This window comes from Talpa europaea, assembly GCF_964194135.1.
Source record: "Talpa europaea genome assembly, chromosome: 13".
In the NCBI taxonomy this organism is placed as follows: domain Eukaryota; kingdom Metazoa; phylum Chordata; class Mammalia; order Eulipotyphla; family Talpidae; genus Talpa; species Talpa europaea.
This window is the reverse complement of record NC_140080.1, coordinates 58,488,739-58,515,733: the sequence shown is the minus strand read 5'-3', so window position 1 is coordinate 58,515,733 and position 26,995 is coordinate 58,488,739. Positions and strand designations below refer to the sequence as shown.

Here is a 26,995-nt window from a genome sequence, read left to right as displayed (position 1 = left end):
TAGGATTATAAATGAAAGAGGAGAAATCACAACAGACTCAGTAGAAATCAAAAGAACAATAGAGATTATCATGAGCACTCATATGCAAACAAATTCAGCAACCTAGAAGAAATGGACAAATTCCTAGAATGATATAATCATTCAAAGCTGGACAAAGAAGAAATAGAATACCTAAACAGATCAATTACAAGCAGCGAAATTGAGGCAGTAATCAAAGCACTCACCAAAAACAAAAGCCCAGGCCCAGACGGCTTCACAAATGAATTCTACCAAACACTCAGCAGTGAATTAGTGCCTATAATACAAAAACTCTTTCAAAAAATTGAAAAAGAAGGAATACTACCAAATACAGTCTACAAAGCCAACATTACACTAATACCAAAACCAAACAAAGATGGCACAAAAAATGAAAATTACAGGCCAATCTCCCTAATGAACACTGATGCAAAAATCCTCAACAAAATCCTTGCCAACAGAATCCAACAATGCATCAAATGGATAATACACCACGATCAAGTGGGATTCATCCCAGGGCACAAGTATGGTTCAACATACGAAAATCGATCAGTGTAATTCAACACATCAACAAAAAGAAAAATAAAAACCATATGATTATATCAATAGATGCTGAGAAAGCATTTGACAAAGTCCAACATCCATTTATGATGAAGGCCCTTGAAATTCTCGAGATAGAAAGATCATACCTTAACATGATAAAAGCCATATACGACAAACCCACTGCCAATATTATTCTTAATGGCGAAAAGCTGAAGGCCTTTCCTTTAAGACCAGGAACAAGACCAGGATGTCCTCTCTCACCATTGCTCTTCAATATAATACTGGAGGTCCTAGCCAGGGCTATAAGATAAGAGAAAGACATACAAGGAATCCAGATAGGGAAAGAAGAAGTGAAACTACCACTATTAGCAGATGATATGATAATATACATAGAGAACTGTAAAATCTCCACAGAAAAACTACTCAAAATAATCAACCAGTTCAGTAAAGTAGCAGGATACCAAATTAACACACAAAAATCAGTAGCCTTCCTATACACAAACAATCAATCTGAAGAAGAAGAAACCAAGAAAACCATCCCTTTTATAATGAAGCAAAAAAATCAAATACTTGGGAATAAACCTAACAAAAGAGGTGAAAGACCTATACAAAGAAAATTATAAAACACTGTTAAAAGAAATTGACAAAGACATAAAGAAATGGAAAGACATCCCCTGCTCATGGATTGGAAGAATTAACATTATTAAAATGTCCATCCTACTAAAAGCAATATACAGATTCAATGCTATTCCAATAAAAATCTCAATGACATTCTTCAAAGAAATAGAACAAATACTGATGAAATTCTTATGGCACCACAAAAAACCATGAATAGCCAAAGCCCTGCTGATGAAAACAAAGGAGAAATGAGGTATCACACTTCCAAACTTCAAGCTATACTACAAAGCTATAATAATTAAAAGTTTGGTATTGGAACAAAAACAGACACACAGACCAATGGAAGCGAATAGAGAGCCCAGAAATAAAACCACACTTATATGGACGACTGATCTTTGACAAAGGAGCAAAGAACATGCAATGAAACACTGACAGTTTATTCAATAAATGGTGCTGGGAAAACTGGAGTACCTCATGCAAAAAAAAATGAAACTAGACCACAACCTCTTACTGTGCACAAAAATCAACTCAAAATAGATAAGAGAACTGGACATAAGACCTGAAATCATAAAATATATAGAAGAAAATATAGGTAAAACACTACAAGACATACATCACAATAACATCTTTGAAGACTCATCACCCAAAGCAAAGATAGTCAAGAAAAAGATAAACACCTGGGATTACATCAAACTGAAAAGCTTCTGTACAGCAAAAGAGACATTAACCAAAACAGAGAGAAACCCCATTGAATGGGAAAAAATCTTTGCAATCCATTCAACTGATAAGGGATTGATCACAAAGATATACAAAGAGCTCACATGAGTCAACAAAAACAAAATAAACAATCCAGTCAAGAAATGGGCAGAAGATCCCTTCCAGCTCCATCCATGTTGCTGCAAATTGCATGAGTTTATCTTTTTTGATTGTTGATTAATATTCCAATGTTGGGCCTTTCCTGGTGGTGCAGCGGTCGAGCGCTGGGCTGCAAGGCTGCCCGCAGCCTCTGCAGCACCGGTTTAATCCCCCGCGAGGGTCCCACATGGTGCGACAGACCTCTCCTGCCACACCCGCTGCTCCCCTCAGCAGTGTATTTCATCAGTCTGCCTGTTCTGTTCCCCGCTCTGGCTCTGATGAATTCTCTCACCCTCCCGCGCTTCTAACTATACCCAGTGCTTGTACAAACAAACAAACAAATAAATAAATCTTTAAAAAATATTCCATTGTTAATATTCCATTAATATTCCATTGCTGATTAATATTCCACATCTTCTTGATCCAGACATTTATTTTGGTGCATTTGGGTTGTTTCCATAGCTTACCTATTGTAAATAGTGCTGCTATCAATATAGGGGTGTAGGTATCCTTTTGAATTAATGTTTCTGTATCCATGGGTAAATACCTAGGAGTAGAATTGCTGGATCATATGGAAGCACCATCTCTAGCAGACTGAGGAATTTCCACAAGGCTTTCCACAGTGGTTGGACCAGTTTGCAATCCCACCAGCAGTGCAGGAGAGTTCCTTTTTCTCCACATACTTGCCAACATTTGTTGCTGCTAGAACTTAAAATACATTTCTCCAAAGAGGAAATGCAAATGGCCAACAGGCATATGAAAAAATGTTCAACATCTCTTATAATCAGGGAAATGCAAATCAAAACCACATTGAGATAACACTATACACAGATCAGAATGGCACTTACCAAAAAAACAACAAATGTTGGCGAGGTTGTGGAGAAAAAGGAACTCTCCTGCATTGCTGGTGGGAGTGAAAACTAGTCCAACCACTATGGAAAGCTGTATGGAGGTTCCTCAGTCTACTAAAGATGGAGCTACCATACGACCCAGCAATTCCACTCCTAGGGATCTACCCAAAAGACACAAAAACATTGATTCAAAAGACCACCTGTTCCCCTATGTTTATTGCAGCACTATTTACAATATGTAAAACCTGGAAACAACCCAAATGCCCAAAAATAGATGACTGGATCAAGAAGATGTGGTATGTATACACAATGGAATATTATTCAGCAATCAAAAAGATAAACTCATGCCATTTGCAGCAACATGGATGGAGCTGGAGGAATTATGCTTAGTGAAATAAGCAAGAAGGAAAAAGAAAAATTTTGGATGGTTTCACTGATAGCAGGAATATAGTGGAATCAAATAAGACATCGGTGTAAAAAAATAATAGTACAAAACATAACAAAGCAAAAACAGACAATTATAAATCAGAGACATCCTGCAGGGGAGGAGGAGGGAGAGGGATCAGAGGGAGGGAGGGAAGAGCACAGGGGACTGAGGTGATGGTGCACGGGTGCATTGGGGAAGGAAACTCTAAGGAGGGGGGACTACACCTGAGAGGGTGGGGGGGAGCAAATATTGTTTAAAATTGAACAATGATGTAAAAACATTACAAAATAATTAAAAAATTAACAATATATGTTTTCCCTATTTCCAAATGAATAGTTTTCCAGTATTTTATCCCTTACATTGGAAATAACATAAGTGTTTATTTCTGTATGTACTTAATATTTGGTCCTTCAATCTATTATTTCATCAGCACCACACTATTTTAACTGCTACAACTTTATCACATTTTTAAAATATCTGCAATTGCAACCTTATTAATTACTTTGTATTTTAAAATATCTTGGAAATGATGCTTACACATAACCTCTTCACTTATTTTAAAATGTCAAGAAGAAGAGAGAAGAATTATTCAAATTACTGGTTTCAAAACATGTTTTCACAAAGCGACACCCTACTGAATAGGAGAAAGTATTTGCACAACATACATTTGACAGAACACTAATATCCAAAATCTACAGGGAACTCATACAACTCAACACAGGGTAAAAAAACAACCCAATGAGGAAATGGGCAGAAGACCTAAAATATATGTCTTCAAGAAGACATACAGATGGCTAATGCAGCCATCAAAAATGCTCATCATCATTTACTATCAGAGAAATGCAAATCAAAATCATGATGAGACACCATCTCTCATAAGTGAGAAGTCCACATTAAAAATATCACAAATAACAACTGTTGGTGAGGATATGGAGAAAAAGGAACCTTTATACACTGTTGGCAGGAATGTAGACTTTTGTCTCTATAGAAAACCATAATGGAGCTTTCTCAAAACATTAAAAACAGATCTTCCATATGATTCTGCATTCTCACTCCTAATTTACTTGAAGAATACTAAAACACCAATTTGAGGGAATATGTACCCTATGTTCATTGTAACACTATTTACAACAGCCAAACTGTGGATTGGATAAAGGAGTGGATAAAGAAGATGGTGTGTGTGTGTGTGTATGCAAGTATATATGCATACATGTATGAAGGTATGTATATATACACACATATAATTAAAATAATTTAGATACTAAATTAAAACATGTTAAAACATGTTTTCAAATTCATATGTGTGATTACTAGAAGTTGGGGTTGGGTTAGGGAAATTGTATGAAAGTGGTCAAAAGGTACAAACTTTCAGTTGTAAGAATAATAAGTTCTAAGGATATAAGTTACAACATGATGACTGCTTTATGGAATATACAGAAGTCAATAAGAGCACAGATTCTAAGAGCTCTCATCACAAGTGAAAATGTATATTTTTCCTATCTGTTATATTTATATGAGATGATGGAAGTTAATTTTATTGAGATGATCGAAATTTTTTATATCTAAGTCAAATCCCTGTGCTGTGCACCCTAAACTTATATAGTATGGCATGTCAATTTTGTCTCAATAAATTGGGGGAAAAAATCATGTTTTGTTAAATAACCATGTGCTTTTAGAAAAGCTGATGCTCCTTTCCCTGTCATAATGGTAATTATACAGTTATAATAAGGAGGCCAAACAGTGACAAAAATTACACAAACTTTGGAAAGAGTTCTTGGTTTATAAGCTGACTGTGTCATATGTTAGCTGTGTTTCTTGGGTAGATTAGTCTCTCAGTTTAGTCATTAGTAAAAATAGGAAAAATAACAGTGAGCCTACCTCTACCAGCAATAATAGGATTCTGTGAAACAATGTTTGCTAACACAGAGCAAGTTACTACTCTAAAAGGAGCCTTGTAAACATCAATTTCCCTTTCCTTACACTGGCTTAAGATGTATTGTTTGTAAAACATTTATATATATATATATATAAATATATATATATATATCATCACACTTGACTCACAAAAGTGTTGACTCATTGGCAATCATATGGTTTTTGTGATATTGACTTACACAACATTTAATAAGATATGATGATGATATAATGAGTATTAAATGGTGATATAAGAAGGTAATTTTTTTTTATTAAACACATCACTGAAACTTTTGCTATATTCTCAGGTAAGAAGTTATTTTAAATAATGTCTTAGCATGCAATATTTCTTTTTTAAAAAGTAATTGATTTATATATATTTTACACCTTTTTTTCCCCACAATGTTTGCTTTCTTTTCTCAGGTGTAGTCCCCGTCATTTCTGCTACCAGTTCACCCATGCACTATCACCATAGTCCCTTGTGCTCTTCCCACCCTCGATTTGATCCTTCTACCTCACCCTCCCCTGCAGAATGTCCCTGATTCCTAGTTGTCTGTTTATTTTTGTTTTGTTTTGTTATGTCTTTTATTGTTATTTTGTTTTCCCTAGTGGCTTATTTGGTTTCCCTATATTCCTCCCATAAATGAAACCATCCAATATTTTTCTTTTTCCTTCTGGCTTATTTCGCTGAGCATAATCCCTTCTAGCTCCATCCATGTTGCTGCAAATGGCCTTAGTTTATCTTTTTTGATTGCTGAATAATATTCCATTGTGTATGTATACCACATCTTCTTGATCCAGTCATCTATTTTTGGCATTTGGGTTGTTTCTAAGTCTTACCTATTATAAATAGTGCTGTAATAAAATAAGTGTACAAGTATTCTTTTCAATTACTGTTTTTGTGTCCTTTGGGTATATCCCTAGTAGTGGAATTGCTGGGTCATATGGTAGCTCCTTTTTTAGTAGTCTGAGGAACCTCCATACAGCTTTCCATAATGGTTGGACCAGTTTGCATTCCCACCAGTGCTAGTTTTTTTTTTTTTAAATATGTGCTATTCTTACTTGTGTAAGGTGATATCTCATTGTGGTTTTGATTTGCATTTCCCTGATTATGAGGGATATTAAACATTTTTTCATATGCATGGTAATATTTCTTACCTTTTCAACAATTTGATGCATATTTTTAGAAGCGTTCTTATTTTGCAAATAAAGCCCATAAATATGATATGTTCATAATCTAATTTAGCGAGCATCACAATAGCATTATGATTTCAAAACCAGTAAGAATACTACTTTCTTCTCAGTTGAATCATGTCAGAGATTAAAGCTGAAATTAAATTAGTAATTTGTATTTATAACAACTCAAGGAAGATAAATATGTAAATCAACATTCTATGCTATGGTCATTAAGGCTGGGGTCATGAAGATTTGAATTTGAATCTCTGTGTTACAATGTAATAATTGTGTGACTTTGGGTAAATTATCAATGATCAGTTATTACTGCTGTTATTAACTGGTAAATTCATGCAATTCCCTTGGAATGAAGGAATTAAAAGAATTTAAAGAAATAATAATTGAAGTTTTGAAATAGTAAACTCATGGCAAATATAATAGTATCTCAAACAGATGAGAACTTTAATTAGAATCATGCTTGTATATGTTTAGGTGGAGAGGAAAGATTAACAAGTATTTGCAGAGTTATTATTATTATTATTATCACAAAGATTGTAATAAGGATAAAGAAAAAAACAAAGTCTCCAAAATTATTACAAATAAACTTGTATTCACATATAGATAAGGTTGACTCTCCACCCAGAGGACAGAAGTTTGGGATGCTATGAACTGATAGAACAATATGCTTTTTTAAATTTATACATTAAAACCTTGTTTTGTTTTGTACACAGATTTTCCTTTCAACATTTTCAGGAGCTGTCACAAAATATATTTAGTGTAATAGTTTTCCTGAACTCTCTTCAAGAGTTTCTGTTTGCATTTAAATCTTATATGAGCAGAGAATTTAAACTGCAGTAGAGAGAAGACTTTCTTCTTGAATTTTATGACATATTCTGGAAATTTGGGGATAATTTGGCAGATGACACACAGTGGAATCTGAGGTATATATTTTTGGTACCTAGTAAACTAATGTTCAGAGAGTAAGGCCTTAAGAGAGTTATTCATATATGTGATACAGTTCAAATTACCCAAATGTGCAGCACAGGTTAGATCCCAGTTTCTGCTTCTTGAGTATCTATTTCGTCTTAAAACAACTGGTATAATGTCTTGGCCTTGTGGACATGCAATTCTGTTTGTGAATTAAAGAGAGATGCTTTTGCTCATATGGTTTGGAAAGGCTTTCTTTGCTGGTTATTTTCAGTGTGTGAAGCATAAATTCCTGAAGGTCAGACAAGTCATGACACATCATGGATAAACTCATCAGCTCCTTACTTCATAGTGAGTTCAGAAGGGAGTCCATTAAGTGACGGTCATGATGTTCTGCTGCAGAACATTTGGGTTTCCCTACAGGTGTAATCGTTATGAAGTGAGTCATTAGTCATCACATTTCTGGAAGAGTCAGAAGAGAAAAAGTTCAGGGTGAAATTGAATACAGTGTTATACTTTACTTTTGTCACTCATGAGATAATGTTTTGCATCAAGCTGGTTCACTGAAAAAGTTTACTATAGCCTGGTTCTTATGCCAAGTACTGATTAGAAGTTAATAAAGCAAGACATTGCCAACAGAATTTAGTATTACTAATACTAGGAATGCATGAAGGTGCTATGTGCAAGCATATCCTTTAATAAAGTTGAAAACAAATATGATGGGGGTTGGGGGTGGGGATGATGATGGTAAAGGGTGACTGGGAGAGCTACCTAGTCAGAGAGGAAACATGAACACATGGGGACTTTAAGTACTATGGGTTGCTAAGCCAGAAGGAAAGCAGGTGAAATCTTAATCTTAGGCACTTGGGTCTTGTCTATGCCAGGTATTCACTCATGCAACTTCAAACTCTCAGTAAATATCCTGGATATATTCCTCCTGTTTGAATACAAGTAGAACCCCATGTTTTTCAAAGAGCAAAATTTCTTTAAATCAAGTACTAATGGAGGGTTCAACATCTGAAACTTCCACAATGTTTCAGTGGAAGACTTCCACAGTGACCAGGAAAAACAATTCTGAGAAATGACAGCTTGAAGTTTAGCTCGCATTTACTGTTTCAAATCAAAAGTTATGTTTTCATATCTTAAGGTTAAATGTGATCAAGCAGGGTTGATATTTTCTGTGCTTGAAATTCAGGGTCTTTCATAATTTCCACCAAATATTTCCCAACAGCCTCTTCTGGGTAGGTCAAAGTCAAGGCTTAGCCAGAGACAAACCCTTATGTCTCTGCCTGACTGAGGACATAGGTGAGTGAACCCTACACTTTGAAGATTTCTGTGCTTTCATTCCCTTTTCTAGCTCAACTTGATTCCAGTTATAGCCATTCTCCTCTTTAGTACATCTCCTTAGAAACAACTCTGCTGCCTGGAAATTTTTCTATTTCGTCTGGCAAATGTTGGGGTTAGAGGTGAACTGGAGGGGCTGCTGGAAAGACTTAAAATGGGGAGTTCTAACACTTTGATCCCTTGGTCCCCTTCCTCTTCTCCCCCTTGTCATTTTCTACCATACATGGGAGGTCTAAAAGTTTTCTCTCTTGATCTTAAAGTCATTTAAGAAGAATTTTTAGAAGTACAAATACCTTTGGGAGAGAAGCCAGGTAAGAATGGTATAAAACTGGAAGCGTCTTCCCTCCTGTCTTACTGTTCCCCAAGTCTCCTCTCACCCTTTCTCCCCTTCTCTCCTCCCCTCTCATCCTTCCCACTTCCCCCTTCTCTTCTCACAAAAGGCCTTTTGAATTTGGCACAGGCACCCACCTTCAGTACAGCCTGTTTGGTGTCTGCATTTGTAACCAAATCGCAGCCCGCCAGGTTTGCCTCGGCGGTCCGCCTGCACACCTCCTCAGAGTGTGCGTGGGGGCGGGGCGACTCCCAGCCACCACCGTCTGGCATTTTCGACCTGATGCGCTCCTCTTCCCGGTCGCTAGAGAGGGGTCTCACCTAGACCAGAAGCAAATTCCTACTCTGGGAGTGAGAGAGGAGAGAGTGCTCTTGGGGAGTAGTTTTGGTCTTTGAGACTTCGGTGTCCCCACGTTCACCTCCATTCAAGGCAGAAGAAAGGGCCAGCCTTCATGCCCCGAGGATTTGGCGAGGCAGGGTACAGCCCCAATCTTTCTTTTGCAGTTCTCAGACCTGTCTTCCACTTTTAGTTCCTCCCCTTCTTCACCCTTTTTGGCGTCCCTAAGTCCAGGGCCAGATTTTTCGAGAATAAGAAAGCTTCCCTGACCACAGGACATCAAGCAGAACCAGTAAGACGTGGTCAGAGGCAGGAAAGATATGCGGGACAATTCTGTCTCAGTTCGAATCCCCCAGGTGGCTGCGGGTGGAGGCTGGGCGGATCCTTAGCTCACGTGAGAAATAAATAGGTCTTCAAAGCTTAATTTTCTGCAATTCAGTGATCAACAGTCTCAAAAATAAATGATCTGCTTATCCTTTCACTTCCGTGAATGAATTTAGGACTCTAGTTGGGAAATTTTGTAATGATGGGCCTTGTGTTTCACAACAACGGTGCCTAAGTGCACAAGAGTGGAAGTGGCAAAGCCTTTGTAAGCCAGAGGAGCAGTTCAGATGGGCCCCTGAGGCCATCAGTTCTGTCAACCTCCCCACAAAGTTAATGGTGTTTGTGTTTTTCCCCCCTTTAATAAGCCCTGAAGTCAACAAACTCCCCACATGGTGGCTCCCTTTACTAAAGATGAGTAGTGAATTTGTACAAGGCTCTTGGAAATTTTCAAATATTTCTACAGATTGAACTCATTTCAAAATTCGCGTGGGAGGAAACAGTAAGGATTTTAATCGGGTTCACCTTTGACGTGAAACAAGGCGGAAGACAGGAAAGCCACCGTCAGTAATAGCTTTGGGTGCTTTAGTAAGAAAGACATCTTGGCTTGATTATCCAGTCATGTTCACCGCAGGCTCTTTGTGTGTGAGCATACTCCAGAGGCAGAGCTAAACACGGACACAAACGCACACACACGTAAACACTCCAACAGAAATTAACGAACATATAGCAGAGAACATGCAGTAGAGACAAAGACATACATCCTCATGTAAATGTGGCTTGAAGCTTTATTGCAGATAGGCAATCTGGAACGTTCCCAGGAATAAACTAAGAGGAAGCAGTTAGTTTCTGGCCATTCAGGTTAGCAATAAGCAAAACTTTGTCTTCTTGGGGGAAGTATTAAATCTAGAATAAGAGAGGGGAAAGAAATGAGCACTGGATGAGAAGCATTATAATTTTGTCTTAGAAAAAGCATGCAGAACTAATATAGCTTTTTTGAATGCCATATCCAAATCATAGTAACAGGAAACACTCCAACTAAATTGCCATTTCCTCTAATTTGGGCTTAACATCCAAATAATTAATATGCACACTAATGGTATTGACGGTTCTATTTCCTGTTTAAAAGAAATAGACCCTAGCTTTCTTACTGGAGTTGAAATTATGAATCTCCTTAAATTACCCAGGGACTTGGAAGCCTGTGGGTAGATGTGGTCTTTCCTTATTGTTTTTCTCTTCCCACGTCATTTTCAGTAAAAAAAAAAAATTTAACAGTTCCCAACTAAGGGATTCCTGTTAGAAATCCTCAACAAGTGAACTTGTACTGGGAATCCTTGTGCCTTCCAAGTCTCTATATTTTCACAAATAGAACTCAAGTTGTGAATAAAGTGGAAAAAACTTATTTCTTACTCTCAAATCCTAAAATTTCACTTTTTTTGTGGAAACAATTTCACAGTTTAAAAAACCACTAAGAGCCAGAGAAAACATGAAGGCATTCAAATAGGCCATCCAGAAATCCAAAAACCAAGACTAAGGGGAGATGTAGAATGCTCTTTACTCAGACGCAGGCAGGGGTAGGATGGTTCTCAGTATTAAGGGCATTTATAGACACTTGGTGTGGGGGAGAAAAATCTGAATAGCGGCTTGATATGGGCAATAAATCGCCATGTTAATGGTGCCACTGCCAAATCTTCAGATTTAGAGTCTCTGGTGAAAAAATTAAACCAGTGGCAATTTTCAATATGTGTAGCATCTGTGGCCAAATAGTTCAGCACCAAGACCCTGGACAGCTCCACAGGACTCGCTCAGGACGCAGCTTTAACTCTAATCAATCTACTTGTAGCCAGGCTGTCAAGGACAGCCAGACTCATTAGCGATTTACTGCAAATTCTCCAAGACTTCCCTTTAAAAACAAAACGACTTCCACATTTAATTGTCTATCTGAAAGAACATACGCAAGAAATTAGGAGATCTAAATTAAATTTATTAATAGGAAAGCTTGATGGTGCTTAATTCCAGAGACCAGATTGCTGATTGCTGGGGCTTGATAAAAAGCAAATCAAAATAGTAGGGACATAGTTAAAACATGACTTTTATCATCCTTGAAATTCTGTGAACTCTACCTATCCTTGAGAAATGGGTGAAATTGCAAACCATCAAAATAATTGGACTTCTAAAAATTGGATTGTATGAGTGAAAGGTGTTTATGAGAAGTCGATGACTCCGGATCTTATCATCCAAGAGGACAGCACAGAATAGTTAATATGTTCCTTGAGGGACTAGGATGCTGACGTCTTTTTCTGATACCCGATCATTACGTGACTGAAAAAAAAAAGGAAGTCATTTCATGAATAAAAATCGGAGCGCAACAGTGCAACAAAATATTCTCTACTTAAAGGCCATAGGCAGACAGATGTTGACAAAGAAGCCTCTTCTAAAACCATGTTCGGATAGATATCTGCTAACTGCACATATAAATAGGAGCAGAGGGCCGGTCACCTCTGTAACCACCGGCAGCAGCAGCAGAAGCCGCAGCTTCAGACGCAATCAGAGGGACCTCAGAGCAGAGAAGGCGCTGCCGGCTCGAGCAGCTGCCTGACCCGGCGGGCGGCTCCCACAGACTCCCGGCCTCTTCCCTTCTCTCTTTCTTTCTCTTTCCTTCTTTTCCTTAAGTACTTCCTTCTATCTCCCGGTGGTCTTGCAACCACTTTGCTCCCCTCCCCCACTTAAGCTCACCGCTTCCAGTTCCTTCTACCTCTCTCCTCTCGCCCCCTTCTCTCTGTGTCACTCTCCCTGTTAGTTCTTTTGTGTCTACAAACTTTTGCACAGAACACTGGCCTCAGCTAACAAGTCCTCCAGCTCCTCCTGCTGCTCCTGCTTGTTCCTGCCGTTTCTCTTCAGACACTAGCGCCAGTCGGTGATGCCTCGGGGGTTGTGACTTCAACGCAGAAACTTGGAGGAGCTCTTTGCCCGCCGTCCTACTTGGCAACCAACCCTCTTCTACCAGCGGTAAGAGTTGGGTGGTGGTAAGAAAAAAAAAAAAAAAAAACTTACCAAACCAAACGAGTCACTTGACTACTGATTCTTTAGCGGTTATCAGGGTAGGAATTAGCTTTCCTTCGCACCAGGTCTGGGAGAGTTATTGGGCAGAAATAACTACCCCCACCTCAATTTTTTTTTCTGACTATGGGGAGAGGGAGGTGGCAGAGTACGCTCAGCCTGTAATTAAGCGGCAATCAACACAGGGAACCAGAGCTTTGCTCTGTCCCTCCCCCAGTTCTGGGAGTTTCTTGGGGGCTGCAGGGTGGAAGGGCAGGGGTGTTCTGACGGCTCTGTGCGCTCTTTCCCATCTTGCGCAGAATGACCATGTGTAGCGGAGCGAGACTGGCCCTGTTGGTCTACGGGATAATAATGCACAGCAGCGTCTACTGCTCACCTGCCGCTGCCGGACTCCAGTTCCCAGGGATCAGGTAGGTGCTGGCTCCCGGGTCTGAGTAGAGGCTGGGGCTTCCCCTCCCCGGACGCCTCCTCGTGGTCGCCCTCCCGCAGTTCCTGCGTCCCAGCTGGGATCGTCTCTATGGGCGCTTCCAGTGCGTTGCAGCCAAACTGGACCCGGCCAAGGGTCCCTGACCCAGGTCTGCCCGAGGGCCTCGCAGGCTCCGAGGCAGATCCGTGTCCCTCCTCCAGCCCCCGGCAACCTAGGGGCCCGGGTGGAGCCAGCGCATTCCGCGGGCTGGAGAAACCTACCCTCCCCCAGCCCCGCCCGCGGAAGGGGGGCAGGGCGAGGACCCAAGCTTGACTTGTCGCTATTCTTAGAGCGAGTTAGGTTAACTTAGGCTTCCTGAACTAGGCCCGGGGGTTGAGCTTGAGGCTCCCTTGTACTTTGCTTTGTTACGGCTCGTTCTGGACCTTCGGGGCGGAGTCTCCCTCTCTCTCCTCACTTCAATTCGATTTTTTCCCCCACTGGAAGAGCTTTTTCAAGTGATACGTTTACCAACTGCATTTTGAGTCTTAGATTATCTTGGGGAGGGGGTGTGTAGGTAGAGTATAGGTGAGGAAAGGCGACTCGAGAGAAGGAAGAACAAAAATCAGTCTGCAAGAGAGGGAGAAAACGCTTGAAACGGATGCAAAGGAGGAGGAAGAGAAAGCAAAGCAGGCGTGCAGAATCGCAAGGACAGCCCTTTCCACTCCAGGCTGCAGGAACCCTGTCTATTTTTTCTTAAACCTTCGTTTTTAATCGGTTGGCTCAGCCTGGGTTCCCTGCTGGAGCCCCAGAGTCCGCGGCGGGTCCGCTGGAGCCCGGAATCTCGCTTTGCAGCTCAGCCACCACACTCCGTGGTGCTGCGGGCTCCGGGAAGCTGGGAGCACGTTTCTGTTGGTATAGCTGTGCTCTGAGCCGCGCCCAAGTGCGTTTGCTCACCTGAAGTGTCTGGCTTTTGTCTTAAGATTTCACATCTGGGGAAAGGAAGAGATAGAACCAGCCTTAAAGATTCGGGTACTCCCGGCAGGCTGGGACAGCCGAGATCCATTGCCTAGGAAAGGCTGGGCGCGGGGCCGCAGGAAGAATGTGTCTGCTTTGCTCTTACTCCCCCAGGGATGTAGGAAAGGAGAGCGAAGTAACGAAGTACATCACTGTAACCCATCCCAGAGAGCGCTACTTTCTTGCGCGGTTTTCAGAGTCTCCTGCATCCTAAAACGAGGAAGGTTTTGCGTTTCAACCCACTTTCCCTGTCTTACAAGGATAGAGCAGGGCAAGAGCGACTAGGAGGCCGCTGCGGGCTTTCAATCCCCTGTTGACTCTGTCTCAGAGTCCCAGTGTTGAGTTTTCGGTCTCAACTGCCCCCCTCTCTGCCCCCACCCCCACCTTTCCATCGCTAACGGATTAACGGGAACTATTTATTTGGTGAATTTTAAAGCCCTATTTCACCCCAACAGTTTCAAAGTCCCGAGTGCCTGGCACTTTCCTGGGGCGAGAGGCGCCGAAGAGCGCGGAAACGCCATAGAATGAACTGCCGCCAAATCGCCTAAGTTTAGGGCCATTTATTATTCATGTTCCTGCCAGATCCTCTTTAGCCCAGAATAGAAGGTAGAGGTTCTCCGTGACCTACATCTGCGCGAGGAAGAGCTCCCCAGGGTTCAGGGGCCGGGCGAGGGGTGGCAGCCGGAATTGTTCTCCGCACACCACACTCACCCACCCTTTCCGCTTCGCTCCCGGCCTTTCCTTCGGGTCCCGGCGTAGGCTAACCCTTATCATCCCAGGGCCCCTGACCACAGTCTGCCGCCCCTTTCTCGGGGTGGGGGTGGGGGCTGTGGAGCAGAGGGTGGAGGCTCGGATGGCTGGCCCAGAGGGGGGCGGTCCTTCATGGTGGCTAGGTGTGCGCGCTCGGTGGAGACGCCTCTGGCTTCCCAGTGCGCGCTGAGGCCGGGACTCTGTACGGCGACCTGTACCCAAGAGTGGAGTGGGCAACCGCCTGGCCGGGTGGGAACTTCTGCTGGGTGTAGTTTCCTCATCTTATCTCTAGCCCCACCCCTGTCCCAGAAGAAGAGACAGTTCTCCGTGGGGAACCGCGCCAAGAAGAAAGATCAGTACATGCCCCTTTTATTGGGTTCGCGAAGAGCCGGGGAGAGACTGTACTGACCACTCCTCTGCCCCTGCTACTCCCACAGGCCGGAGGACGAGGCGTACGACGAGGACGGAAACCCGCTGCAGGACTTCTACGACTCGGACCCGCCGGGCGCCGGCAGCCCCGCCTCCGCGCTGCGCGACGCCTACGCGCTCTACTACCCCGCGGGGAGGAGGTATCGCCCGCGCGGCCTGCGGGGGGCGGGCACCCCAGGAGCTGGCAGGAGGGGAAGGGTGGAGGCCCGTAGAGTAGGTTCTTTTTCATAAAAGCCCCGGAGCCTCTCTTCTCCCTGGCTGGTAACCGGGAGAGCGACAGAAAGTTAGTAGCGGGTCGGCTGCGGGGGACCTGAACGGTACTGGTAGCCCAAGGAATGACAGTGAGTGCACGTCCTGGCCGGTGGGGTGCCCGGGCTCCACATCTGCCACCCCTCAGGACTTAGAGCGCTTCTGGGGCTTTCTCCACCCGTCTCCCAGCGCGCCAAGTGGCGGGCCTGGCCAGCGGTGTGGGGGAGGGCGGAGACCCGGGGCGGCCACTTGGGGACCGATGCGCACTTTGCTCTCCGTTAGAGATGTCGCCCACGGAATCCTTACCAAGGCTTACCGCAGAGTGCTGGACCAGCTGTCCGCCAGGAACTACCTGCAGACGCTTGTGGCCAAGGGCGTAGGGTAAGAGTTCGCGAAATGGTTAACCGCGCGTGTGGACGCGGGCCTGATGGGGTGTCGCGGCCGCTGGCGAGCTAGAGGGGTGCGGGTCCTGCGTCGGTGCGTGCACATGTGCCCAGGTTGCTCCCGCACTTGGGGCCTCTGGGGGCCAACCCCGGCCGCGGGTGTGGATTCTGAGGTCGAACCTTAAATGTGGCGAGATCCCAGGAGATAACTCGCGAGGGCAGACAACGGGGGTGGGGGGGTTTGTCTAGTGTTGAATAAAAAAAAAAAAAAAAAAAAAAGAAAGAAAGAAAGAAAGAAAGAAAAAAAAGAAACCAATCCCTCGGCCCCAGTCATTTAAACCCTTAAAGCTTCCCGGGACGATTTGTTTTAATTTTCTCTAAGCATGACTTTTTCAACGTTTCTTTTTTCTGTAAATTTAAATCGAAACAAATGTTCAAATCTGCACACTTAGGCAAACAGTGCATACTCGTGCCAGAAAACCCAGAGCACAGGGTTTGCTTGGAGCACGTCTCAGCAGAAGGCAATATTTTAATAAAGCCCGTGGGAAAACAGATTACATTTTCGCAATGAATAATTCATGCGATGAAAAATATTGCCTGCAGCCTGTCGACTTATATTATTATCACGTTTTTCAACTTAGTGTGCAGAAGGAGAGGAGTACTGCTGTCTGACTAGGGATTGCGGGATCGATGAAAATTCCACGGCAGCAGCCAATGTGGCATTCAGAGCTCTTGGATATTTTCTCTTTAAGTGGGGTTGGGGGGTGGGGGGAGATGGGGAGAGGAGCACTTTAGGTCAATTAAGCCCCAACGCACGGATTTTTAGATCTCAAGGGCAGCGTTTGGAGAAGGTTAGGTTTAAATCGCGTGCCCTGGGCCAGAACCTTATGGGGGCCCCACTCCGAAGATTTCATGCCAGGAAATCCGTGGGAGGGAGAGAGGGTTTTCTATGCTTCGCGGCCCCTGCACCTGGAAAGCCTTGCAGTGGGAAATGAGAGCCCTTGCCAGTTTTTATTTAAAAATTTGACAGGCTGCCGCGCGGGGTGGGGCCCTCCCGCACCCCGCAGCTATTGAATCTGTATCTCCCGCCCTGCAAACCTCTCCCCGACCCCTTTCCTTGCAGTGGGAACCAAGGCGGCGGCGCGGAGAACGACTCGGAGCCGCTCTCCAAGCGCCACTCTGACGGAATCTTCACGGACAGCTACAGCCGCTACCGGAAACAAATGGCTGTCAAGAAATACTTGGCGGCGGTCCTAGGGAAAAGGTATAAACAAAGGGTTAAAAACAAAGGACGCCGAATAGCGTATTTGTAGCGATGAGTTACCAGCCACCCTGTGTATACAGCCCTGACTCAATGAAAAGGCATTTTCCCAATTGACTGAACAGTCATCGCTCATGTGTTCTATCCAAACATGTATTTATGTATGAAGTAAAGCCATTAAATGAATATTTTGATAATAATATTGTTTTTCTTTTTACAAAGCACTAGAGAATGCACAGATATACTTTGTGGACCAATTATTGATATATATTATAAATATATATTAAGATATATAAGTATAGAGAGCAGTTCATACAAAGTGTGCACAAGGATTGAAAATTCGCCTGAGCTGTTTATGTTTTTATAGAAAATAAATAGAAAAATAGACAATCATTGTTTTGAATATTACTCCTATTTTTGTAAACTGGAATTAAAAGGATAGTATTTTTATCCATGACAGGCCTGAAGATATTAATACTGACCATTTGCTACTGTACATAAACAATGATGCCCTGCTCCAGGGAGATTTCGAGGTAATGATTTGGGAGAATTGCTGAATGGCATTCTTTCCCAGTGAGTCTCTGGGGCAGACTGCTTCACTCCCAGCTGAACTCCACTGGGCACTGTCCCCTTTGCTGGGTGGCAATTCCAGTACTTCTGCTTTCTTTGATTCTACTTTTATCTGTATTTATCTCTCTTTAGACTCTCAGCCCAGAAGGAAATTCTCCTAATAAAACAACAGCTCGATCCAAATTGTGCTTCTCCCCAGAATACACACCACTCCTTGGGGGAAAAGTTGAGGAATTGTACAGAGAAGGGAGACTAAGACAGGAATCTCCCTTTTCTGTACTTCCAGGGAACTCCGTATTCCAAGATTAGGGCAACTGGAACAGAGTGAAGAAAGTATAGGTATGTATGTTGGAAGAGGCAGAGCATAAGGCAGTAGGAGGACCCTGAAGAGGGACTGATTTGGGGCTGCCCCAAAGCTGGGATGCTAGGGGGCAGCCCTGTCCCACTGTCCCCTGCCTGACTGATTTTGGGCACTGGGTATTGGAAATGGTTGCAAAGTACAATGTGTTTTTCTCCAGTGCTGTCCATGCTTTTCATCTTGTGAAATGGCCTCCCCTTTGAACCCTGCTCTGTAAGAGCCTCCCCTTTCTTTTGTGGCGTTCTGAAGACTCCTCCTTCCCACTCTCTTGCTCTGTTTAAGTACCAGTTTACCATTTTCATTCACTTCTCTTAATAACTTGTGAATGCTTCTTTCTTTTTTTTGTTGTTTGATGCAAATATTTACTGTAAAGTTTAGAAACCCCTGTGAAGTTGCCACTAAGTAATTATGCACTAAATATGAATCTTTTGTTTCTTGTTTATTGAGTTTGTAGGTAAAATGTATTTTTCTACATTATGGCTTATTGCTTAGTAAAATTTATTTCATAAAACCAATCTTTGTCATATTAGAATGTGTAGTGTTCACATGTTGCTCAGTTTTGCTAACTGATAAATCATTTAAACCTCATCTTCTAATGTATGAGTACTATCTTATATTTGTGGTCAAGAGTGAGGTAAAACAAGTTCTAACAGATCCTGACAACCTTCCCTTGTATCCTTTCTTGATTACAGAAAGCATGTCTGTCTGTTTCCTATCAATTCCTTGAACATATTGAATAATCTCTATAAACAAAAGAACCTTCACCCAGCAACCAGAACAAGTAACAACAGGCAAACCAGCCATATTCCCAAATTTCAGGCACAAATTCTTTCGGAACAGAAAGTAAAGATTAAACATTAGCTTGTAAAGTTTAAAGGACCTTTCCTTTTCCTTCACGGATTTGATCAGTATGAAGTCATAAATCAAAGAAAACAGAATTGGATTTGCGTTCCCAGCCGGGATGGATGCTGCCAGGAGATCACATTGCAAACAGTGAAAGCACAGAGGCATTCGATCTATGCCCGAGTCCTATGTACAGGATCAATCTTTCTTTAATTCTGCAGTCTCCTCAGGCAATGTGACATGGGATGCAGTTTGCAGCGTTAGTGCCTTTCTTCGCCTTTTAAATCGCCACGAATCACAGATGGCTATTTAGTGGCCCTACAATGCTGCAACACATCGGCTTGCATTTTAGTCTTAATTATTTGTTTCTTGGATAATGGGCAGAGTTTTCTGTATTTGTGTCAGCTCTTAGTGGTGAAATAGGGTTCTAGTTAGCCTTTTTTTTTTTTAAATGAAGTCTAATTTAGTGTTCCCGTGGCTAGTTGCAAGCATTTACAGTGATCACCCAGTTTAATCTTTTGTATAATTTTTAGAAATGCCAAGAGCCTTACTAAACTGGAGCAGATATGATATAGTGATAATTTAGGTAGATGTTAGTCTTGAAACTCTTATTCTGTGTGCAACTGATTATAAAAACATCTTAACCAATTATTATTACACACATGATATCTATAACTAGGACTTTGATAACTGTTATATAAAGTGTGTAAAATTTGTATGAATAAATTTTTGTAAACAATGCAACTTCGTCTAATGTTTGGAGAAAAAAAGACATTCAGGAAATAACTACTTTAAGATCTCTTAAAGTATTATATTTTCTTTAGTGATTATAAGATTTTTCATGTCTGAAATATCTAGCTAAGCATCCATGTTTTTTTCATAAACTGTAATATCTGATTGATGGGTTACTGGATTCAACTAAAAATTTAAAGTAGCTGCTCAGCGGAGATGCCTAAGAAGATATTAAGCTCATAAATAGGCATGGATGTTGGAACATTTATAAGACGCACAATTTAGATTAATCTCCATCTCCTAGTATGTATTTACATTGTTCATTATTCACAAAGTTACTATCCAGTGGTGAGAAGCAGTATCTGGGAATTAGTTATGCTTCTAAAATAGCAACCTAACGTTGTTCTTTCATGAGTAGCTCTACATGGTCTCCATAAAATTTAGTATAAAAGACTGTTCTGTTTTGGAGATTTAAAAATTTGTTTAGCTCTTCAAACAACTATCTCTGATTAAATTGCTTTGGGTAGAAGGAAAGAGAATCAGTAAGCAAAAATTAATTAAATACTTTAAAAAATGCACTATGAAGTCTAGGACAAAGTGTGGAAAGTCATTTGTGGAGTATTAGTTTTATTAATCCATATTAACAAACTTTAAAGCAAAGCCTTAGTATGAAAGTGCCATAAATTTCTCAGTGGTGTTTATTCTAAAGCTCTTGATGATTAGTAGGTTTGAAATATGTTGTGTTGATAGTCACTTATAGTAAGTACAAACTAATTTGAATTGCCAGATTTTTATCCTTAAATCAGTGTATTCAATTAATCCATATATATGCTGCAATAGTATTAAAAGACCAGAAGGGTCAGCAAGGATTCAAAAACTATCTTCAGAATTAACTCAGTTTTTTAAGTACATAATCATAGGGAGGAGCCTATACTCTGGAGAGTCCACTTGTAGTAAATTAAATGAGTGTAGCACAATTTATATTTACATTGGCTTTTATTGGATAAGGAGTTTTCTCCATTTTAAGCAACCTCGCACCCCCATGAGAACTGAATGAATAAATTTATATGTACACATATAAGAAAATAAAGACATTTATTTGTTTAGGGACTAATGACTTGTCAAGAAATAGAGGTAAGCCCAAGACTTCTTTGACTTTAAATGAAGTTCATGCACACAGCAACTTGCTATATATTCTCATGTGGGATAACTCAAATTATGGCCTTTGCTTGGAAGGCTTGATATATTTAAGTACCCAAAGTCATAATATGTGCCTATTGCTATTAGGGCTGGGTACTCTTTGATTCAATACAATACATATTTGTTGAACACCTAAAATGGACCAGGCACACAGGTTGAGAGAGTTTAACACCTGGGAGTTAAGGTAGTGTTTGTCCAAAGACTATTTTTCTACAACAGGATGACCTAGGGCACTTATTAATCATGCATATTGCAGAACCAGTATGCTTGCATTTTAAATAAAAACCCTAGATTAATGTGCATTAAAATTTGAGACCACAGGGTCTTCCTGGTGGCACAAGGGGTTAAGCACTGCGCTATGAAGCAGTTTGCAGCCTCTGCAGCATGAGTTCGATCCCCAGCCGGCCAGGGAACAAACCACATGGTGAAGCAGACCTCTCCTATCTCACCTCCTGCTCCCCTCAGCATTGTATTTCAGTCAGTCCGCCTGTTCTGTTCCACACTCTGCCTCTGGTGGGTCCTCTCATCTCCCGTATCTCTGGCCTAGACCCCAGCTCTTCTATGCATAAATAATAAATATTTAAAAAAAAAATTGAGACCACATAGACTTAAAATTTGGTGACATTCAGACATGAGTATTGGACTGGTTTTTTTTTTCCATACAAAATAAGTAACAAAATATGGTAGCTGCACATAGTAATAAATCAATAAACCATATTCTGCGATGGACATTAGGCCCATTGAAAATTAGAAATTTCTTGTAGGTCACTGAGGCCGCTCGTTAGCATTACTTTACTTGAATGTTCTGGTTGGACCTCTGTTAAAAGAGCTTCTGGAAGGAGACTGACCTTATAAGTAGGGTCCAAAAAATTCAATCACATGACAAATTAATGAAATACTAGAACCCGTACAGCTAGCTAGCGGTAGTTTTATGGATCTAGAAGTCAATTTTCAACTGCATTATATCCAAATTTGGCTTGAAAGTGTGCCCACAAGTGTTTAGAAGATGCTTTTACTTGGATGCCCTTCTGTGACCTCAAAGCCAACCTTACTATTCACTCCTTTACCAGACTCAGAACTAAGATCAAGTCCCATAACCTCATTTCTTTCATTGTAACCCTTCTTTCAATAAGGGAGGTGTTGTCTCCTCTTCCTGTTGCCCATGGCCTTACCACAGGATTTCTATATTGGTTTGTATTTAGTCAGCCTGTTCTTTGTTATTTCCCTTCAACCAGCGAGTTTTAGGTGCTTTTTATCATGTCCCTCTGATCAGATGTCCCAGAGTAGCCTTCACAGTTAGAGAGTTCAAAGTTTTTCATGCTCTGGACCTACTTTGTAGCCTGTCTTATCTTTCACTGGTCCTCAGCAGAATCATTCTTTTTTGGAAAAATAGTTTCTTATCTTTCTTTGAACACAAATGATCCTTTTCATCTCTCAAGAGTCCCTCCCTGACTGAAATGTCCTTTCTTTTCCTACCCATCTTAGATGTCCCATAAGATACAATTCAACTTCTCCTTTTGTAGGAACCTTCCTCAGCCTCAGAGTTACCATCCTCCATGTGCTCTTTTCCTGTGAGCTTTACTCTCTGTATGCTACTTCTGATCTTTAATTCTCTATTTATCTGGACTTTTCCTTGACTTTTTTGTAAGTGCGTGGCTTGTCTCCCTAGCTAGATGACCTCCTAAAAGGCATGGATGATATACTGCATTTTAACACACTTCTGGGAATATATTATCTCTTTCGATTGATTTAAATAACCAGAGGATTTACAGAATTCTCCATGACATTTCCTTTATTTTAATAGGACAGCTACAAATCATATATAGGAAGTGAAATTATCTTACTAATTAGATGTTCATTGTAAATCACACTAGATCTCCCTCCATAAAAAACTCCATAGAAAAAAATGCCAAATTAATTACATGTGTTTCTGTTATAAGAAAATGAATTTTAAATTAGCATGTAGGCAAAAAACTATAATAGAATCAAGCTATTAGAGGTTTACTTTTTTGTTTTGATAAAGTTATTGATTGTATTTTCAAACTAAGGAGTATTTACCTTATGCCTAAGACAGTTATACTTTTTCCTAGAATTAAAAAAAGAAATTTCTTGAGACACAGACTAGGAACTGAATACCCTCAAGGTGATAATTAACAGAGTGGCTAACTGTAGCTGCTAAAGAATCTTCTCCTATCAACAAATGTGATTTGAAATATGAGTTCATAGGCAAGAAAAGGGATATAGTGGAAAACATATTTTTGAACAACAGAAGAACATTTTGGTAGGTAAAGTCATCTGGCCTATGTTAATTTTCTTCTTAGCTGTATCTTTGCTGTATTATGGAGGAACATTATCTGTGGGCCTAGAAGAAAACAGTATGAGTGTATCTGCACATTTCCCCTTTCCTGGTTAACTACTCTGGTTTTTGCTGTCATGGTCTCACATTCCTCATGCAGGAAATGACTTTCATGTGTGATAACTTCTTGACAGGACTAAGCAGGATAATTGCATTCCCTGACTACAGTTCAGGACCTTGCACATGATCTATTGTAGACTAGAGGGATTAGAAAAGTTTCATTCTTTTTTTTTCCCCTGGAAGCTTCTGGGAAAGAAGTTCTTTCTTTCCTCTGAATGGTGTGGTGTATAATGTAATGTGAGACATAAGAATCTGACCTCACAGTGGAGCTAACACAAAGAAAGAGAGCAATGGTAGGGAGAAACAGGTCCTTGACAACACCAATGAGCCCTTGATATAAACTGATCCTGAAGCCTGACCTGCTGGGCTTGTTAAGTAAGGCAGTAAATTCCCTTTATTGCTTAAGCCAGTTTGTTTTGTTTTGTTTTGTTCATTGTTTGTAATAGAAGTTAGAAGCTGTGTTGCAAATAATGGAAAACTCAACTCAAACTGGATTAGTATCTTCTTCAGAGAATAAAAGACAGTGTTAAGACTGGCATGAAGAGGTTCTAGTCAAGAGGAAGTGTCACAAGTTCCAGTATTCCAAAGACTTCACATCCTCTATAAAATTTTACTTGAATGCCTTCATATTTTAAAAAATCACAAAAATATCTAGACGTGATATTTGGCTGAACTCTACTGTGTTTAGCTCTAGTGAGAAATATCCTTTAAGGAGCTCTCCATGTGTTGTCATCAACTATGCTTCTTTGAACATCTAACTCCTTAGAATTGCTTTCCTCTGAAACCCCCCCCCCTTTTTTTTTTTTTAAATTCTGCTCTCTGAGTACAAACTACTCTCCTATCATGGCTGCCATTGTGTACACCCAAATAGAGAACCACCTTTTTAAAAAAAGGTTTTTTAAAAAAAGGTTTTTTAAAAAAACTATAAGTATCATAAGATCCAGTGATCAGGTTTCAAGGGTAATTATCCAAAGGAGCTGAAAATTTATGTCTACACAAAAACCTTCAGGTGGATGTCTAGGGTAAGTTTATTCATAATTGCCAGGACCTGGGAACAAGCAAGTTGTCTTTCAGTAGGAAAATGGATAAATAAATTGTGTTACATCCAGACAGTGGAATACTGTTTAATTTTAAAAAGAAATGAGCTATTAAGCTGTGAAAGGATATGGAGGAAAAGTAAATACTTTTACTAAGTGAACGGAGCCAATCTGAAAAATATGATGTCGACTCTATGACATTCTGGAAAAGGTAAATTATGGAGAAGTAACAAAAATCAGTGGTTGCCAGATGTGGGGAAGGGAGTGGGGCCAGTTGAAAAGGCAGATCCCAAGTGATTTTTAGGGCTCTGAAAATACTCTGTCCATTATACTTAGTCTAAACCCATAGAATATACGATAGAGTGAGCGCTAAGGTAAGCTATGCACTTTGGGTAATTATGGTATGTCAAAGTAGGTTCATCCTTGGTAAAAAAAGTAGCGGCCTGCTGATTGATGTTGATGGGGGTGGTAGCGCACTTGTAGGGGTAGGAGGTATGTGGAAAATTTCTGTACTTTACTTTGTAGTAAATATAAAACTGCTCAAAAAAAATTAAGTCTTTAAAAAAATAGACAAAACTCAGGGGTGTGTCACTCGTCTTCTGGCAAACCCCAATCCTACATTTTCCCAGGCTACTTGCCTCATTCTCCCACTGTTTTCTCACTCATTTTGAAGCAGTTTAATGATCCTTTTTGGACCCCTAACGTCTTTCATTCTATTGGTCATGTGCACCTTAACACTTCTCAACCATGGATCAACCTAACCATATATTTTCTCCTGGTTGCTGAGGGCTATTGGAAAAATCTTGGATTTGCTTTGATCTAGCTCTACCATTTACTTATGATAACCTATGTCTGTTGGACCTATAATGCAGTCATCTCCTCCCTTTTTCCTAGACTCGTTCTTTTCACGAGACAATGTCCTAAGCCTGCCGTGCCCTCTACCTTCTTTATTGACTTCATCTCCCCCTTTCTGAAGGCATTTTGGTTTTTTCCCCTCTACTTACACATGTTTTTTTTTATTTCAAATCCTCATCCTTTCTTCATATTCAATTTTTCAATATTTTCCAAAGCCAATATATTTTCACCCTCCATCCTATATTACCTATAGTATCTCCTTTTTCTTTCATACTTTTCATTTGGCTCTAAGGACTGTGTGTCTCTTCCCCATACTTTTCTGCTTCCCCCCCCAATCTTTTCCATTGAACTGCTGCTTCTTTTTTCTTAAATGTTGATGGACTTTCATCTATGCGGATGTGATACTACCAATCCTACAAGTCTTACTGAGTTCAAATGTCTGGTGGACATATATACTTTGATGTCCAATGGATACCTCAAGCTCAATATGCTTGAATAATAATGAAATAAATGAGATAATAAATGAATATTAAATGAAAATAAATGAAATTATTTCAATAATAAATGAAATTATTATCCACATTTGTGTCTCTCTATTAGCTTCACTCTCTGCCATGCTGCCTAATCTAAATACTTCAGAGTAGTATTCTTTCCTTTCCTCTTTACTCATTGATTTAATCAGTCACTAAATCTAAGGGATTTTTCCAGTTCTGTTTTCTGCAGAACTCTGCATTCATTTAAACTTTTGCTATTTTTGTGAACACCTCCTAGCACTTTGGCTCTTGTTACTCCCTCCTAGTCCTTCTCTAGACTCTGGTCTCTTTACCTCCTATATTGACTTGAAAAAATGTTATGACTTCCTGTGGACTATTGGATGGAATCCAAAGATTTTCCATATACCTCCTACCCCTACAAGTGCGCTATCACCCCCATTATCAATATCAATCAGCAGGATGACACTTTTTTTTTTTTTTTAACCAAGGATGAACCTACTTTGACACATCATAATTACCTAAAGTACATAGCTTACATTAGCTTACCTCGGTATATTTTTTAATAATTTTGCCTCTACTTTGTCTTTCTCTTTTTATTTATCCCCTTTTGTTTTTGAATTTCCTCCACCACCACCACTCCCATTTCCCCCAGTTCTCTTTTCTGTCCTTTTTCCCCTTGGTGGAATGCTACTAGTCTTCCAAGGAAGGACCAGCTCCTTTATTTTTCTGCTGAATTTTTTTCATACTACCTACAGTGTAGTGTTTAGTTGCATACTTGGCTTTTACTGCTAGAATCTAAAGCCTTGGGATTCAACTTGCAGTCCTTGAGGCCTGTAGTTTGGGTACATACTGGGCACCTGATCATTATCTGCTAAATTGGAATTAACTCCATGGAAGTTGGTGAAGAGCTATTCTCCAAAAAGAGACTAGGAAAAAATAATTTAAGGTACAACATGAAGGATTTTGCTTAGATGTTGGGAATCATTTGGACAAAAATGAGTGTTTTTTGAAAGATTGAGCTAATGCTTATTTCTTTGAATACCTAAAATATATCTGTGTGCTACAGGATTATTATCTTCTGTAGCTTTTTTGTTCTGTATTTTTTCTGATACTTTCTGGTAGCAGATTGGAATAGTATCATAGAACTTGCACATAGAGGGTCTCACTAATAAGATATAGATTGACTAATTTTTTTCCCTAAGAAAACAGAGGCCATTTATTCAGAACCAAAATTCCTTGGAGTTGCTCAAAGGCCCCCAAATATATTTGACCTTGTAGATTAA

The 26,995-nt window shown here is 40.6% G+C and overlaps 1 protein-coding gene across 1 annotated transcript; it reads left to right on the top strand.

Annotated features, from left to right (window-relative positions):
• Window positions 1-13,015: 13,015 nt before the first annotated feature.
• Window positions 13,016-17,363, top strand: ADCYAP1 (adenylate cyclase activating polypeptide 1; the record flags this gene model as incomplete). Its single annotated transcript, XM_084251921.1, has 4 exons — window positions 13,016-13,125; window positions 15,323-15,454; window positions 15,846-15,944; window positions 17,070-17,363. The coding sequence occupies 4 exons, from the start codon at window positions 13,016-13,018 to the stop codon at window positions 17,257-17,259; spliced, it is 531 nt and encodes a 176-aa protein (XP_084108047.1). The 3' UTR covers window positions 17,260-17,363.
• Window positions 17,364-26,995: the final 9,632 nt, after the last annotated feature.